The sequence below is a fragment of the Eptatretus burgeri genome, chromosome 9, assembly GCF_056783735.1.
Source record: "Eptatretus burgeri isolate ZD-2024b chromosome 9, Ebu_testis_v1, whole genome shotgun sequence".
Lineage (NCBI taxonomy): Eukaryota > Metazoa > Chordata > Myxini > Myxiniformes > Myxinidae > Eptatretus > Eptatretus burgeri.
In genome coordinates, this window is record NC_140969.1 from 28,373,068 (window position 1) to 28,391,042 (window position 17,975).

The following is a 17,975-nucleotide window of genomic DNA, read 5'->3' on the forward strand; positions in this document are numbered from 1 at the left end:
GTGGTTGTGACGAACCAGTAGTTTAATTTTCCTCTTAAAAAAAAAAGACCTCTAAAATACAATTCAACATTCAGGACCAAGAAAATATGAGTAACATGAAAGATCACAACCAAAAACATTTATGATCTTTCATTTGTTCAAAATTAAAGCAAGAGTTAGTAATCTTGGTCTTTTACATCTCGTGCCGGTCTGTCTTTCAAAAGTGGGGTTGGTGTAGTACGGAATTTGAGGATGCAGTTATTCTGTGGCACCAAATTTCAGCTGATCTTGGAATAGTTTTTGCTTAGTAATCAGTCATGAAGCGCTCCATGCAAATGTGGCTCATTTTCATTGCCAACCATGTTGTGTGAATATTTTTGAACGAGTTTCTCTCAAAGTTGGAACATTTTCTCATGCTAAAAGATGCAGGGTTTGTGTCTTTTTCCTTGTAGTTTTGTTTACATTGCCACCAAAATGCAACTTTTTTATTTCTCAAACCAAACTCGCTTTTTGTATCACTCCAACATCAGCATACGAGGAATTAAAGTAAACAAATTAATGGTGTGTGTGACACCCATTTAGTCTCAGATGGATGCTTTTGACAATTAAGTAATGTACTGTGGCTTTTGCTGTCATACAGGAGTCCTGGTTCTTGCTACCTGGATCCAGATGGGCAGCCAACATGTACCTCGTGTCCACCAGGCTACACTGGGCGCTATTGCGGCAGGTATTTGGGTGCAGGCAATGCTCATGTGGAGCCGCAATGATAACCGTGTACTTACGGTGTGAAGTACAAAGAACACGATAATTATTGTTTGTAGTAATTAATGATGATCATAATTATAGTAACAATGATGTTCTTTAACTATCCATCCTTGCGAGTTCTTTTAACGATGCATATTCTTTATTGGTGACTTCAATACATAATTCAATTGTGACGCGGGAAGAATTAAGCAAGACACTGGGTGACGGTTGATACTTTCTGTATTCGGATATCCAGGGAATAAAAGAACCCTAAAATATATAAAAATACTGATGCGGGTCTGGGCGGTTAAGCTTAATCCCCCCTACCCAATTGTGGTGGATGGGCGGTTAACACTAACCAGGCTCCGATAGCCGAGCGGTTTACCTTAGGAGGCGGACACATGATCCTCGGACATTATGGCATGCGCAGGAGGGGCATTCGGCACTGGCGGAGCGATGGAACAGATGGATGCACAGCACAAGGGGTTTATACTCGAACCCCCTGACAAATACATGGACACAGCAACTTAAAATAAATGCAGGGTTTTAATGAAAATCGAAATATTTCCAAGGGTAATTCAAAATGGAATAATAATCGTGAGATAAATTAAAGCCTAAAGTCGAGGCGCCTCTACACACAGACTTAAATACAGACAAGGGGGAAACTAAATAAAAGAATAGCAAATCCTCCCTTTATTCTGGCACTTAACTTGGTCCAGAGATGGTCTTTATGCAACTCTGCGATCGAGTCACTTTGTCTTGCTTGTGGGAAGATGGCCACAAGATGGTGCTAAGCTGCACTCCAGGCTGGAAACCGTACATGAGGTGATTTGAGTGGCGGTATTCAACGCCGAGGCTCAGAGACCGCCGTGTGGCTTCCTCGCCGATCGCGCTTGCCGATCTGCGGCACTCTGCAGAATGGCGCCGCTTCCTTTGGTGACATACACGAGGCTTCGAGGTCTGTCTCTCATGACCAGCCAAGAGTCAGTGGCCAGAGTCTTGCTCCACCACGTGAGCCAATTCGCCTCAGTACGAATACGCGAATTGTGCCGTCTTGTTCATGCGTCGAAGGAAAGCCAGCCGTAATGCCCAAAGTTGCATGCCATCTCCTCGCTCCAATGTCTCTTGACCGCTTGCGTCCCTTACACACTCAACTGAACCAACTCAACCATCTCCTCTCTCTCTCTCTTCTCTCGACCACGTCCGTCCCTTACGCATTCACTTCAGATCCCCCTTCGACATCACGGCAAACAATCATCCACCTCTGGGCGTTGCTTGCTCGTATGAAACCCGGGAAGGCGGGGCTTCTGCCTGCTCGGTACGCCTGGCTCGCTTGTTGTTATGGTGGTTGTGGTTATATAAACGCAACTCCTTCATGGCTGGCTTGTAAATGCAAACCTGTAGGAATCGGTCACAGGAGGCAACTACATTCTGAGGGAAATTGGTCTTAATCCCTATCTAATTAACACAGCAACCCCCACCCCCACCCCCCCCCCCCCGTGTGGTGACAAGTAACACTTAAGCTCACAGTTTCCCTACTTAATTTACATCAATATATCTCCTACATGTCCATGGACCAAACAAATCTATTCAATTCTAACTTTCCTATGAAATTCCTCCATCTACCTCACAACCGTAACAATACTATTCAGCAGAGATTCATCGCAGGTAGCAAATTAAATACCTCAAGCAATTGATGGAGTGACGCTTTAACAATTCCAGCAATTTCAGCTATATTGTGTTCATGATTACCTCAAATGAAATAATGTTGCTTCAATATTTACAATAAATATATCGAGTATGTAACTACAAATATATTTAAATGCAAGCTTTACAGGCTTGACTTATGAAACACATGAGATATACAAAGGGCAGACAATGTTTACATCTTTTCACAATATGCCCATTATGACACATTTGGACAACCATACTTTTCTCTACAAACATGAACCAATATGCCTGGTGTTGGCTTAATGGTTAGGGTGGCGGGCTTGGGATCATAGGGTCCGGAGTTCAAATCCCGCTCAACTGTTGAATTAATACCAGGTGGGGTTAACTCGGCCTGTCATCCTTCTGAGGTCGGCAAAATGAGTGCCAGCATGCTGGTATCCTGCGTCGGAGTGGCGACCCGTCCAGGATTGTGTCCAATAGCCCAGGAGACTGCTTAAGCAGCACCAACGCTCTGCACAGAGTGTGTTCCCAATGGATGGATGGATTAACTAATAAATTTGGCAACCGAACATGAGGATTGTTCAATTAATTAATGCTATCAAGACAACACGGGTGACTAGATCACACAATGAAATCTAATAACTTTTACTCACATGGATCACATAAATCATGGAAGCTTAAATTCTGTTTACAATTTTACCGTTTGAACCCCAGCGGCTATTTTACCAGCTGTTATTCGAACCTCCATATATCCTCTCGGCCGGTTCACTGACCTCGATTCAAACATCCATATACCCGAGCGGCCGGATTTCTCTCCAGGGAACCCAGGGTGGGAGAGCCAAAAGTCCAAGGAGCTCAGGGTTCAAAGGGTTAATAGAACTGCATAGTCATTAAGACACAACCAGATTAGTTTAGGACAGTGATCTTCACTATTGTTTTAGAAGGGGGTTACTTTTGCCGATAAGACATCAGTGTGAGAGCCGCCACTCTGCCTGCAGGACTCCAAAATGGCTGCTATTCGGCCCCGCCTCCACATACTCTTTTTGTTGTTGTTGTGGTTAACTGGGCTGTAAGCATAATTGTTTGTATTCTGCCATCTACTGATGTAATGTTTCTTTTATGCTTCACATTGGAACACTCATTTGAAACCATTGTGTCAATTTGATTGCATTTTTGGCGGATAATGATGGGGTGTTTTCACATGTGTATTATCAGCCACGCATCAGGGGCCGCACTTTAGCCACCGGGGACCGCCAGTGGCTCGCGGGCCACGCAATGAAGGACAGCGGTTAACGAGCCACAACGACAACAATAATAATGAAGCATCTCAGCATTTCTAAAGGAGCTTACCCCTGTCTCACCGGGGTGCAGAGCAAAATGAGAATGCCGATCGATCCGTTCGAATCACCCATCAGCCAACTACAAATAAATCTCCCTTTTCTCTGATGGAGACCACATCCTCATGTTCAAGAAAGATGAAAAACGCGACAGCATTCTGAACATTCCGGATGTGACATATGAGAGGCAACTCGGTCATTCTTAAGCCAGATGTGGCATATAGAAAGTAACTCCACGAGGCATATATGCAAGCAAATTAATCACTTTCACAGCAAATTAATCACTTTCACAGCAAATTAATCACTTTCACAGCAAATTAATCACTTTCACAGCAAATTAATCACTTTCACAGCAAATTAATCACTTTTACAGCAAATTAATCACTTTCACAGCAAATTAATCACTTTCACAGCAAATTAATCACTTTTACAGCAAATTAATCACTTGTACAGCAAATTAATCACTTTTACAGCAAATTATTCACTTTTACAGCAAATTAATCACTTTTACAGCAAATTAATCACTTTCACAGCAAATTAATCACTTTCACAGCAAATTAATCACTTTTACAGCAAATTAATCACTTTCACAGCAAATTAATCACTTTCACAGCAAATTAATCACTTTCACAGCAAATTAATCACTTTCACAGCAAATTAATCACTTTCACAGCAAATTAATCACTTTCACAGCAAATTAATCACTTTCACAGCAAATTAATCACTTTCACAGCAAATTAATCACTTTCACAGCAAATTAATCACTTTCACAGCAAATTAATCACTTTCACAGCAAATTAATCACTTTCACAGCAAATTAATCACTTTCACAGCAAATTAATCACTTTCACAGCAAATTAATCACTTTCACAGCAAATTAATCACTTTCACAGCAAATTAATCACTTTCACAGCAAATTAATCACTTTCACAGCAAATTAATCACTTTTACAGCAAATTAATCACTTTCACAGCAAATTAATCACTTTCACAGCAAATTAATCACTTTCACAGCAAATTAATCACTTTCACAGCAAATTAATCACTTTCACCATGCAACTTCTCAATTAATTTTCTTCGGCCAAATTATTTGTCGCTTGGGCAGCAGATAAACATCACCTGGGACGTCTACTCTCGCCTGTTTGTGAAAAAATTGACACGGTAGATCTTCATTCCAATATCGGTTGTTTGCATCCGTCTTTCTTAAATATATATATATATATTTTTCTTCAAAAAAAAAAATAGAAATTCCTGTTAACAAGACTACAGTACATTAACCCACAGCAGGAATGAACATTATACAAGAGGCCAACAGCTGTTTTACACACGGGAAACTTGTGATTAAGTTTTCCATCGGCAGTGAGAATCTCCCAACAGATATATGCAGCAGCTGATGAGGAAATCACTGCCTCAACATCATCCTGAAGGATGGACCCATGGGACTCCCAGAACCAGTAACTGGGCCCTGGAGATGGCTTTATGCAAGATGTTTGTAGCTTGCATGTTCACAGCTGGGCCCCTCTACCACTGCTGAGAACCGTGCAGACTGAGAGAGACCCAATGTGACTCCATCCTTAATATCACTACACCCCCCCACTTCCACCCCATCCTCGCAGTTTTCCCCTTACATTGTGACAAGATTAGAGCTGTGCCAAGCCTGTATTTCCAGCTGTGGTTCTTTTTTGATTTTCACACGTGAAACAAGATTTGAAACTTGTTTTGCAGATGTATTGGACAAGGGCATCTACAACCAATTTGAAGTGTATTTTCATTCTGGGAAGTCTTTAATGTAAACACGTTGTTAAATGCAAGTCCTGCTTATAATCTGGCTATTTCACAAAACCATTCCCAAATATGTTTGAATTCAATGTCTTTCAATGTCTCTCGACAACAAAAAATACAAATTCTTTCCAAATCAGATTCTCTTAGAAGCGTGAAAAGCCCATAACAAAGACATGTCTATGTTTTGAAGTGCAATGTGATGATTAATCAGCTCACATATCCACTTTTTGTATGAAAACCTCGAATAGACCCATCCCATTATTTATTATATTCCATCCTCTGTCGTTTCTTTCATTTTGTGCTCTTTTCAAATGTGCTTCTCCATTGCAGCTCCTGTGAGATCACATGTCACATCACATAACCTCATGTGCTACATTGATAATATTGTCTCCTCCATGAGGTCAACCCCAAACTGAATTCGAAGAAACAAAATGTGAAACCCAATGCCTTGTTGACAGGTCCTAATAAGGTCAGCGCAGTATATAAATGCAAACGAAAACTTTCAACTCTATGGCAACCATCAAACTCAGACTCGAGACCTCATGACAAGAACTCAGACTTTGCTTTTAGTAGAGTCAATATACGGTTGAACCCCCAAAAAATTGCAACAAAACGTTTTATTGTTTTAAATGATTTAACAGGTCATGGTGAATTCCAGAAAAAAAGTCTCGGGTAATCTGATCCCGGAAAAGGAATGAATTTGCATATTTTCAAGATGGCCGCCAATGAAAATGTCAATGTACTACAAACTTTTTTATGGTTGATTTTAGACCCTATAAATGTATTGGCAACAGATAGGAACATGGGGTTTCTGAATCAAATAAACATAGTTCCATCCGCCTATGACGTACTATGACGTAACTATGATGTAACTATGACGTATATGATGTCATAGTTAAATGAAAAATGTATTGGCAACAGATAGGAACATGGGGTCAGGTCATGTTAGATCTGTGACCTGCTACAGGTACCATGTAAACCTGTACTAACCTGTTCCATGGTCGGGTTGTCGGTGACTAAACCGTCTCCCCCACCAGGTTTTCTGGTGAGGAGGGTGTTTGGATATGGACACCCAGCAGGATTAAAAACAAAACCTGTCAAAGGGCGGAGGAGCTCCTCGTGAGCCAACAGCCATCCATATCTAGTGCCCAACTGTGTCTGTGGACGTCCTCCTGCAGTTGGGTTACTTTTATTAGGAGGTTGATGGCAGGATTTGCACTCCGGCCACCGTAAAACCCTTCATTCCGCAAAACGCAAAAACGCAAAAAAATCTGAAAACCCACTCCATGGGAGTACCTCCTGTGCAGCTTCCCTTCACAGGGCAGCTCACCGGATGATGGGGTTGGGGCAAAGCCTTCGGGATCCCCAATCTTTGATGATAGGAGGGAAACCACGGGGTAACATCCCTGGGTCAGATTGCGGGAGAGTGTGTCGGAGTGGTGTTGAGGTGTCGTCCACCAGACGGCGGTCTCCTTGGGTTAACCTGAGGCGGTCCCTTCGGGTGGGTGCCTGGAATGTCCTATCCCTAAGAGATGATGATCACCTGTCTCTGTTATCATCTGAGCTCAAGCGTTTGGACATCGGGATTGCAGCTCTCTCTGAGGTTCGGAGACCGGATTGCGGCGAGATAATGGTGGGTGGTGAAACCTACTATTGGTCTGGTCGCTCTGATGGTTACCATACCCAAGGAGTTGCTGTAGCTGTGTCCAATAAGCTGATCCCAATGATAATTGAGGTAACACAGGTCAACGAGCGTATTATGAGATTAAGGATTTGTCACTCCTAAGGTGTCATTTCCCTGGTCTCTGTTTATGCTCCGACTGAGGTGAGTAATCTCACCGTGAAGGATGCATTCTACGCCACGCTCGAGTCTGTGGTTGATCAGTGCCCCCGACGAGATACACTTCTAGTCTTGGGGGATTTCAATGCATCGACTGGAACTGATAGGGATGGTTATGAGGTGTGTGTTGGTCCCATGGGCCAGGAACTATGAACCAGAATAGCACTAAGTTCCTTGACTTTGCAAGAAGTCATGGACTTAGGGTGGCTGGTTCATGGTTTCAGCGCCCACAAGCTCATCGCTGGACTTGGTATTCCAACGCTGGCGGTGTGGCAAAGGAGATTGACCATGTCGTCATTGACGGTCGTTGGAGGATGATCAAGAACTGCAGGGTCTACCGGAGTGCTCAGTTCCTCAATACTGACCATAGGCTTGTTGTAGCAACTCTAAAGCTGCACCTTAAATCCTGGAGAATGGTACCATCCCAGCCGAGGCTGGATGTTGGCAAGCTCAGGGATGAGAGAGTAGCTGAGGAGTTTGTGAACAGGCTGAGTGGACACTTGGGGGGTCTGGGTGGTTTGGGGGGTCCTGAAGAGTTGTGGAGTGCCTTCAAGACCACCGTCCTTGATGTTGCCGGTGGATGTCTTGGAACTCACCGCAGGGCAAAGAAGAATTTTGTCTTTCAAGGGACACTGGATACCATTGCCCAGAGTCGCAGGGCCAGGCTGAATGGCAGAACTGAGCTGTTCAGCGAGCTGAGGCATAAAACGGTATGTGCACTGAGGGTGGACAAGGAGGCCTATGTGCGAGGAATCTGTGAGGGGGTAGAGCATCACCTGTGGACAGGTGATTCTCGTCCCGCTTATGGTGGAATTCGCGCATTGCGTTCATCCAAACCCATCCCTCGGAGCACTGCAGTTAGAGCAGAGAGTGGTAGGCTCTTAACAGAGGAGTCTGAAGTGAAGGCCCGCTGGGCTGGTTACTTTGAGCAGTTGTACCAGGCTGATTTTTCAGCTGTCGAGTTGGACGTCAAGGGTGTTACAATCCCTGTTCCTGACCCTTGAATAAACTGTGGTCCACCTTCGCTTGTGGAAACACTGGCTGCGGTGAACCAGTTGAAACGGGGCAACGCTCCAGGGATCTGTGGCGTCCATGCTGAACTCCTCAAGGCTGGTGGAAATGCTGCACTCGTGTCGTTGCATGCAGTTTTGTGCCCTGCCTGGAACACATCATCCCAACTGATTGGAAGAGGGGCCTTGTTGTTCCTCTCTGGAAAGGGAAGGGTGATCGCCAAGACTGCAACAACTACCGAGGGGTGACGCTGCCCTCAGTGCCGGGCAAGGTCTTTGCTCGGATAATTCTTGATAGGGTTCGCCACCATCTGCTTGAGCACCAGTGTCCAGAGCAGTCAGGCTTTACACCAAAGAAGTCAACGATTGACCGTATCCTTGCTCTTCGTGTCCTCACCGAATGCAGATGAGAGTTTCGGCAGGGGCTGCTTGCAGCCTATGTTGATCTCTGTAAAGCCTTTGATTCAGTGAATCGGGATGTCCTCTGGAGGATTCTTGGTCTTCGTGGGGTGCCACCAAAACTGATCGATCTGATGTCTGAACTCTACTCTGGTACTGAGAGTGCTGTGAAGTGTGGTGGTACCATCTCTGACTTATATCCAGTTCTTACTGGAGTTCGTCAGGGGTGTGTACTGGCCCCCACACTATTCAGCACTTGTATGGACTGGATTTTAGGGAGGATGGCGGAGAGATCAAGCTGCGGTGCATCGTTTGGGAATGTCAAGATCTCGGACCTTGATTTTGCAGATGATGCAGTCATCTTTGCGGAGACTTTAGACATCCTTTTGGGGGCCCTCGAGATGCTGAATGAGGAGTCGGAGCCACTGGGATTACGGGTTTCTTGGGTCAAAACTAATATCCAGGCTTTCGGTGACATCTTGGATGCTGCTGTCCTGTCTGTGTCTGTTTGTGGTGAGGATGTTGAGGTCGTGGAGAGATTCACTTACCTTGGCAGTGATATTCATGTCTCTCCTGGCTGTGAGTCAGAGGTCAATTGACATCTGGGTCGGGACTGGGGAGTCATGGATTCACTGGATCATGGGGTGTGGCGCTGCCCGTACCTGTGCGGGAGGACGAAAGTCCGAGTCTTCAGGTCCTTGGTACTTCCAGTCTTGCTCTATGGATATGAGACTTGGACTCTGAGCATGGATCTGAGATGGTGACTTAATTCCTTTGGTACCAGGTCTCTTCAGAGAATCCTTGATTATAGCTGGTTGGACTTTCTGTCCAACGAGCAATTGTTGAGAGAGACTCAAATGAGATTTGTTACCTGCATAGTCCGTGAGCATCAGTTGCGGCTGTATGGACATGTGGCTCGTTTTCCTGATGCTGATCCTGCTCACCAGATTCTTTCAGCGAGGGAGTCTCATGAGTGAAGGAGGCCAGTGGACCGACCACGTGCCTTGTGGTTGCAGCAGGTTGACCATCATCTCAAGGAGATGGGGATGGGCCTGGCATCTGCCTGGGGGATGGCCAGACGGAGGCCCCTGGAGTACCGGCGGAAAGTGGACGCAGCGACACGCTGTTCTGGCACATGCTCCCATACCTGACCTGACCTGACCAGCAACTCCCTCTTCATGAAACTACCTAAATCCAGAATCACTGCTCACCTCCACTCATTTATTCCTCTTTTTTCACTGCCTGTGGAACCACCTACTGTACTCTATTGAATCTCATTCTTCACCACCATCTCAAGTCATCCTCCCTCCAAAATCATGATCTTTATTACATCTGTTAAACTACCCCGCAGAAAGGAACGATGAGTGAATCGTTCACTCGCTGAGGACACACCTCCCAAAATTTTGCTTATGTATCCATATTGTCCACCCTTTGCTTTTTCCCTTACCCCTCGTCGTTACTTGCATCCCTTGTTTATCCGTCTCCATCTACTTTCTCCCTCCCCCCCGCTGTTCGTGTTTTCCCTTTTCTCCTGCTGTTCCATTTGCGATGCTGTCCTGATTTGTTTTGTGTCATTGCTCTTCCACGAGCCAAGAGCATGTACAGTGTATATATATATATATATATATATATATATATATATATATATATATATATATATATATATATATATATATATATATATATATATATTATATCTTATCTTATCTTATACGAATAAAAGGTAATGTGTGTGTGTGTTGTTTGTGTGTGTGTGTCAATGTATCAGTGTGTGTGTGTGTGTGTGTGTGTGTGTGTGTTATATCTCCTCCATAACTCCAAAACCATAAAATATAGCAGCCTGAAACTTTGCATGCACACAAAGCAAACTCCAAGGAAGTGCATGAGTGAAAATTGGGTGTTTGGGTTAATTAAAACACCCCTTTTGAAGATAATTAACAGCATTATTTAGTTATTTCCTTCATCATGCAATCCTCGGCTACCTCGCTCTCTTGGTCTTTATGCATTTCCTGGGTGACCTCACTGGGGTCTGAAGCCACCATGTTTTTTGGCCTGCTCAACCATGCCTTGACTTGGAACAGGCCGCAAAGATTTTTTGACGATAGTGTTTTTTTCACTTTCCTCACATATCGAATGCCTGTTCATCATAGCTACGAATCGTTGTATACATTGCTTTTGTAAGTACTATAGTTTTCAAATGAGGAGCTTGGAACGATTTCATGCGTTTTATGATACGATTTTCCACGATGTACTCTCATGGACTAATTAAAGCATGTCATCGAAATATTATTTCAGTTTTGAGGATCGGATATCGTCCGGACTAAATAAGTGTCGAAATCTGTTGTGAAATCTGATAATGTAAAGAAATAATGAGTCTTATAACTAATCTGATATACCTATTTACGTTAAGCAAACAAGGCCATGTTCCCTCCTCTATATGTAGAAACTCATGTAAATTCTTTAACTACTGAGATGAAAAGGGCTAAGGGAAGCATCAGTCTGGATGAAGATATGCAGGAAAATCCAGGAAATAAATATTTTATTTATTTATTTTATCCTCTGCTGGGTTCTGGTGAAAAACATGACAAAACCCTTGCTGGCGAAGAAGGAGTCAATGCGTTATTGCTGATGTAATTCAGGTCGTCTATTCAAAAATTGAGTTGTTACAAGTTTTATGACTGGTTTTATCCTCAATCCGCTGTATTTCTTTTTGTCATAGATGTGCTGAAGGTTATTCAGGCAACCCAGAGCAAGGACAACCCTGCACAAGTGAGATTTTATTTCCCTTATTTTCTGTCTTTGTCTTGTTCTCTGGAGCTATAAAATGGTGGCTTGAACTCTGCCCTCGAAGAGTGGGCTTTGTATTGCTTCCTACCAAAATGGAAATTAGAGAAATCTAATACCAATAGTAAAGAATAAGAGAGTGATGCTGGTTGAAAAATGTGATGAACATGCTGATATGAATGGAAAGAGTAGATGTAATAGAATGGCAACCCAGATTGAGTAATATAGAGGATTCTTGGCAACACGAGGCACCATTGTGAGGGGATATGAAAGATGTTTAAGGTAATGAAGGATATCGACAGAATAAGTGCAGAAAAGCTTTTCAGCAGAATAGACCGATGGGACCAGGGGTCATAACTTGAGAAGGAGGAAGAGGGGAGTTATGATGACATTTTGGCAAGGGTTCTTCACTCAAAGTAATGAATGCATGGAAAGGTCTATCTGGAAAGGTAGTAGCAGCAGAAACAATAGATAAGTTTAAGCTGGAAGTAGATATATACCCACAAGCACTGGTGATATAGGGGGTGCATCGATTTTTGCAGAAATGTGCAGGCATGATGGGCCTGATGGCCGCCTCCTGCGTTGGACTTCCTTGTACTTCCTTGTATAATGATGGCAATAGTTAAAGTTGTCTGTTGTTTCTGTTGCCACAACCTTTCTGGAGAGGCCCCTGTTCTTCGATGACCATAGACCTTGCATAAAGAGGGGAGGTCAATGCATCGACAGTGGGGCAACAGGTGGATACAAGCAAATGAATGAAGTAGTCAGAGAAGAAAGTGGGAAGGAAACCTTTAAACCTGCAAGTAGATAGGGAGAGTTAACTAACAGCAATGGAAGGCCTTTGGCCAAAGTCCTGGTACGCAAATTGCCAACTTCCTGTGAAAGACAAATGTGAAAACATTAAGATCCATAAGTGAATGCAAGCCGATAAGACAGCTGTCATAATGCCCACTGCAAAAGTACAACAGACTCCATGATGCAACTTCCTGCCTGGCAGTATCATGGTGGTGGCTCGTAATTGGATGGTCTTTGATCATGAATGAAACCCAGACGAGATAACTCAAATGTGAGCGTGCTTCTTCCGAGCTCCATAATATTGAGAGGTCCATCATAGAGAGTGAAGTGTTTTCTTAAATTTTGCAACACCGGTCAATAGATTTCACTTTTTCCAATTAAAAAGCAAAATTATACATTTCATTGTTCATTATCTCAAGATGGAATTTGTTAAAATGGGATTGTCCATGAAACGTACCGGTTGGTTATTTGAGTGTTCCTTGCAATGCAGTTCTACTGCAGAGGCCTACAGCCAGTAAATTAGTCTTCAACATTATAAATGGAAGTATTAAGATCAAATTATGTGTTTTGATGACAATTGAAATTATTTTCGCAATTTTTACATGTTTTACAAAAATTGAGGCCATTAACATGGTGTTATAACAGGGAGATCCAACACAGGTGGAGGCCATTCAGCCCATCATGCCTGCGCGAACACCACACCAATCCATCTACACAAGATCCAAGGAAGAAAATGCAAAAAAAGTTTTTAATTAATGAAATTAATTTTTTGTTTGTTTGTTTGTTTTTATAGTTTTTTTATTTTTTTATATTTTTTTATATTTATTTGTTTGTTTTTTTGAGCTTGGGTTGAGCTTGGGAAGAAGCACTTTCAGATTCATAAAGTCCAAAATGTGCAAAAATGTTTCCAATTCCCACCCAATCCCCAACTGTTTCCAATTTTTTTTTTTTTAATCCAGGCCCTTTTTCCAGAAATCCTAATCATGCAATATTTTATAATCAATTCTTCATGATGCCTTGTGAGGGGGTGGTAGAGGTGTATATTACAAGATGGGTTCAAACAGTTGTCAGCCTAATGTCCCACGAGCCTTCTACATTAGAACAGTAATGTCACATTGTACATCTTGTAAATAATTTCAAGTATTTGTGCGTTTGTGTGTTTGTTTGTGCTTTTGTGCATTTCTTTGTTACTCTTACAGCTGAACCGTAGCACCTAGAGGCCCCAAATGTTGGGTGTAGGAACTTCAGAATCTGAACAAGGTTCTAAGCTCCCACACATTGGCCTTGGAGGCCATTTTGAAGCCACCAAAGGCCGCCATAAAGTATAAATTGGGATGTGAGGCCCAGACATTGATGCCACCAGCCCGCATGGCAGAACGTAACCACCATGAGGCCAACAGCTCCATGGCTTTTCAATGTCCAACACGTTCCAAAACCTCCGCCAGGAAAAGCTCACCCAGCCGAGCAGTGCCGGGTACTCAACCCTCCTCTCGTTCCATATATTTTATGCTCTAATATGTTGTAGTGACAGGCACCATATACTTTTTGTGATGTTTTTGTTCATACTGATGACGTCATTTGAATGATGAGAATGATTTATACTGACTTCGTGTTTATGGAGATAAAGATATTGTACATAATAAGTAGCTGAAGGTGATGTAATTTAAATCGTTATACTTCATTGGGACCTATTTCATGGTGGTGATGGTAAGGGTGAGGTGATGCTGATTTAAGAACCGAGTTGATGACTGATACAGTTCATGTACAGCAGGTGAATGTCGCTGTGATGGGCCAGGTGCACGGGATAGCTCTTGCAATGCTGACGGAACTTGTCCATGCAAGGTGAGTTGATTCAAATTGAGGGAAAAGTTGAATGGGCAGAAAAAGTGGCAGAATGGAGGAAGATAAACTGAAGTGAGAAGCATTGTTGGGTAATTTAAAGTCAAATGAGAGGAGTGTATGATTCAGACTGAGACGTTGTACAAGGTGTGTGCTTTCCTGATGCATATTGCCAGGTCAACGTGGAAGGGCGTTACTGCGATACCTGCAAACAGGGATCTTTCTTCTTGAGTCCTAAGAACTCTGACGGTTGCCTTAACTGCTTCTGCATGGGGGTCACTGGCCAATGCACAAGTTCCAACTACCATAGGCACAAGGTACCGCCACACTGATTGTTTCTTGTATCTTGAATCAGGTTGATTCCGTGCGTTTTAAAGTTTCCTCGGAGTTTATTTCCGAAACACAATACTGTATAATATATCTAGTTTTAAGCAAGTCTGGTTAGACTGGCAGGTGTTTGTTTTGTGAAATTTTGAGAAGACTCAAACTTCTTTATATAATTTGACAAGTGGTTAATCAAGAAAAAAATTCAGACAAAAGCATTGGCTGGTCATTTTTGGCTATCTAAGCATCATAGCTGCTCTGATATGTCCACAAAAAGAGTTGTGCTTATGAATGGGTGTCTCTGACATGGGCGTTTGACATTGTCATCCATTTCTGTGAGAGGTGACGGTTTGCAAACTTTACTTTTCACCAAAAGGCTGATCTTTCCATGGGTGGTGAACTTTACAATTAATGCAAAACAACTTAAGACAGGACATTCTGCTCGCCACCTACTCAGGAGTACAGCAGTGGGGAAAGAATGGTACATTTCATGTTACCTGGAGATGAAGACTCCAAGAAGTTGGCTGCAAGGGGATGTTCCAGATTTGAGTCTTCAAATTTCTGAATGTTATCATCACAGCACCATATACATCTCGATGACCGACAGGATTGGTGCTATTGTTGGTGAACGTAATGTGCTCGTCTCTGAGCCGTTTCATCTCGGGATTAAAAGACGCCAGACTCATTGGTGTAATAGCTCGAGTGTCAGCTCTGAGTCTGGTAGATTGACGGTTTGTACCCCGGCCAAGTCGTACCAAAGACTTCAAAAATTACATGTGCTGCCTCCTTGCTTGACACTCAGCATTTATAAAAGATGAACAAGACGACAGTACAACTCGTGTGTGTGTGTGTGTGTGTGTGTGTGTGTGTGTGTGTGTGTGTGTGTGTGTGTGTGTGTGTGTGTTCGTTTTTTGTGTTTTGTATGGTATTAAGGGGGTCAAGTTCTTGGGCTTCGAGAAATATAGAGGAAGGTCGGCGTTAGCCGAAAATAAACAATCACAATTGAAACAAACATGTAAAATAAACTGAAATCAGTTTTGTGATTAAGTCTCCTGCTGCGTAGAAGGAGGTTAAACCCATTACTCCCCAATCAATCTCTTCAATTGTTTTCCTTTGTAATCTTTCGATATGTTTCTGTTGTTTTTTTTTAAACGAATCGTTCTGCAGCTCCATAAACCAGCGAATAAATAGAATTCAATGAATCACTTTTGTCTATCGTTTTACGATTCGGCACCATACCATTATTAACAATCGTGAAAGCCTCATGGTGCAAGATAATCATCACAGCTCAGCTCAAAAACCCACGATTGCTCAAAATTAAGCCCTGTGATAACTAAATCGGTACATAAAGAGGTCGCCCACAATTGGTCAAAACCCATGATATTCAAACCGCGATATTTAAGGGTAGCCGCGTTGACAGGTCGTGAACACATTGTGCCATGCTGGGAATTAATTAACTCCCGAGGATAGCCCAAATCAAATGAGGGACCCGAGTGGAATGGTCCCTTGTGCCATCAAATGATGACCAAGTGTCGTGCTGTGGAATGTCGTGTTTAATCCACCTCCAGGAGGAAAAGGTAAATTAACCAAAACTGGTTCTGCATGTATTTAGATGAGAAAACACTCACACTTCTTAAGAAATAAATAAATGTTTATGACACAGATGAGACAAGACAAACAAAATGGACGAGACACTTGTCGACGATTGAACTTAAAATACAAGTCAACTAATCCCATAGGTACCACAGATACAACCTTGCATATAAACACAGGGGGATGCTGAGCCAAGGTAATTGCCATCTTCTTCCGGCAAATGTTTGCGGAGAACATGCAGGGTTCAAGTCCTGCAGCACTGAGAACGAGCTATCAAGTCCAGAGTCAAGAATAGTATGGGAAATCTAAAAGAGACAGAACACTCACACTCTTCCTCTTATGATGCCGGAGCTCAGCCCAAGCTCCACATCCGGATCACCCAAGATCTTGATCTTTCCAGGACTTTCCACCCATGCGGCATCATGCGAGGTTCCACCTCCTGCCGATATTCCCATGGGGTGTGACCTACATCTCCTCACCCATCGAACTCTGGCCATTCCATCTGATTTTGTACGCTCTCAATAAACCCATTGCCATGACCAGGCTGCGTTTCACAGTCTCACTGGTTCATATCATCATAATATGTTTGTTACCCCACCGTGGGGTGCAGCAGTGGGTGGCAAGTCGGACGGCGACACGGAAGCGAGCTGTGGGGGTCCGAATCCAGGTGAACTGCGGCACTGATCTACACCACAGATGTAATATTCACCTTAACTTGGCCCTCCGCTGTCTTCACAAGGAAGTTGACATGGGACACTTAACTCTAAGCTATCTCGAGGGAAATGCCACCGCTTCCTTCGGCAGACGTTAAACAAAAGCCCGATTACAAGGGAAAGCTGTCCTGCCAGAGCATGTGGCCTACACTAACTCACACATAATGTCGAAGGACCTCCCCCACCTCAGACATTACAATATTTATACATATACATGTAAGTATACGTGTGTGTGTGTGTGTGTGTGTGTGTGTCTCAAACAAAACCAGCTTCATCTATAAAGGGGCTGACTTACTCACTTGTGAATGTTTAAGATTCCGGAAGTGTGTTTTTTTTAGAAAAGGTCATCTGTCTGAAACCCCTACAGTTTGTTGCCTGAGTATGAAAACGATTTTGGTGCATTTTCAAAGTTAGTCTTTTATCTAATGGCTGGATAAAACCAAAGTTCCGTTTTTGGGTGTAAATGTCCACAAAATTATGCTCTAAATGCAGTCGGTGTTTTGAGAAATAACAGACAAAAAGAGTTATTGCTCATGGAATGTTCAGTCAAATCTAATGTTTCAATTATATTGCAGTTGTAGAACAGTCGACATTGGGTTTGTTTTTTTTTCCAATGAGCACGTTTGATCAGCTGAAAGTCAAAGAGGATGAGTCCCATGTTTGAGATATTTACATAATCTCCCTTTTGAGTAATATCACCGAATAATTTGTATGTGACATTATCTAACCTTTCAATGTCATCCACCCAACAGCTACGTGCAGAGTTCCGCCCGGGTGACACCCAGGGCGTTGCTTTGGTGAACCGCCAGCGAACTCTGCGCATCGACTCCGGATTTGTTGTGAGACCACTGCCACCGGGCGAAGTTTCTTACATGCAAGCACAACCCCTTGCTGCTGAAACTCTTTACTGGGAGCTTCCACAGACTTTTTCTGGAGATAAGGTTGGATGCATCGCCATATATCAATAGTACCATGTTGGGGGGGGGGGTGGCATTGAAATACTTCTATGAATAAGTTAATTACTATAGTCCAAGACACGCCAAAAAGTATAATGAGTAGATGCAATGATACATATTACATCTATATATTTTATAGTTTGTAGGTCCTTGTACGATGTATGTAATTAGGAATTAATTAATTTTTTTATTGATGCCAAGATATATCCA

The 17,975-nt window shown here is 43.0% G+C and overlaps 2 protein-coding genes across 13 annotated transcripts in view; one reads left to right on the forward strand and one right to left on the reverse strand.

The window, feature by feature from the left end:
• The window catches only part of LDLRAD2 (low density lipoprotein receptor class A domain containing 2), an 814,009-nt gene that overhangs the window by 529,612 nt on the left and 266,422 nt on the right, over positions 1-17,975 (reverse strand). The window lies entirely within an intron of this gene.
• HSPG2 (heparan sulfate proteoglycan 2) overlaps positions 1-17,975 on the forward strand; it is a 399,834-nt gene that overhangs the window by 205,816 nt on the left and 176,043 nt on the right. For 10 of the 11 annotated variants that reach the window (XM_085894498.1, XM_085894501.1, XM_085894505.1 and 7 more), the window contains 5 exons: positions 620-706; positions 11,481-11,530; positions 14,109-14,182; positions 14,356-14,496; positions 17,562-17,750. In XM_085894498.1, the coding sequence (XP_085750624.1) occupies positions 620-706; positions 11,481-11,530; positions 14,109-14,182; positions 14,356-14,496; positions 17,562-17,750 (541 nt within the window). The remainder of the gene's footprint in view (positions 1-619; positions 707-11,480; positions 11,531-14,108; positions 14,183-14,355; positions 14,497-17,561; positions 17,751-17,975) is intronic. The other variant, XM_085894500.1, reaches the window with a different exon arrangement.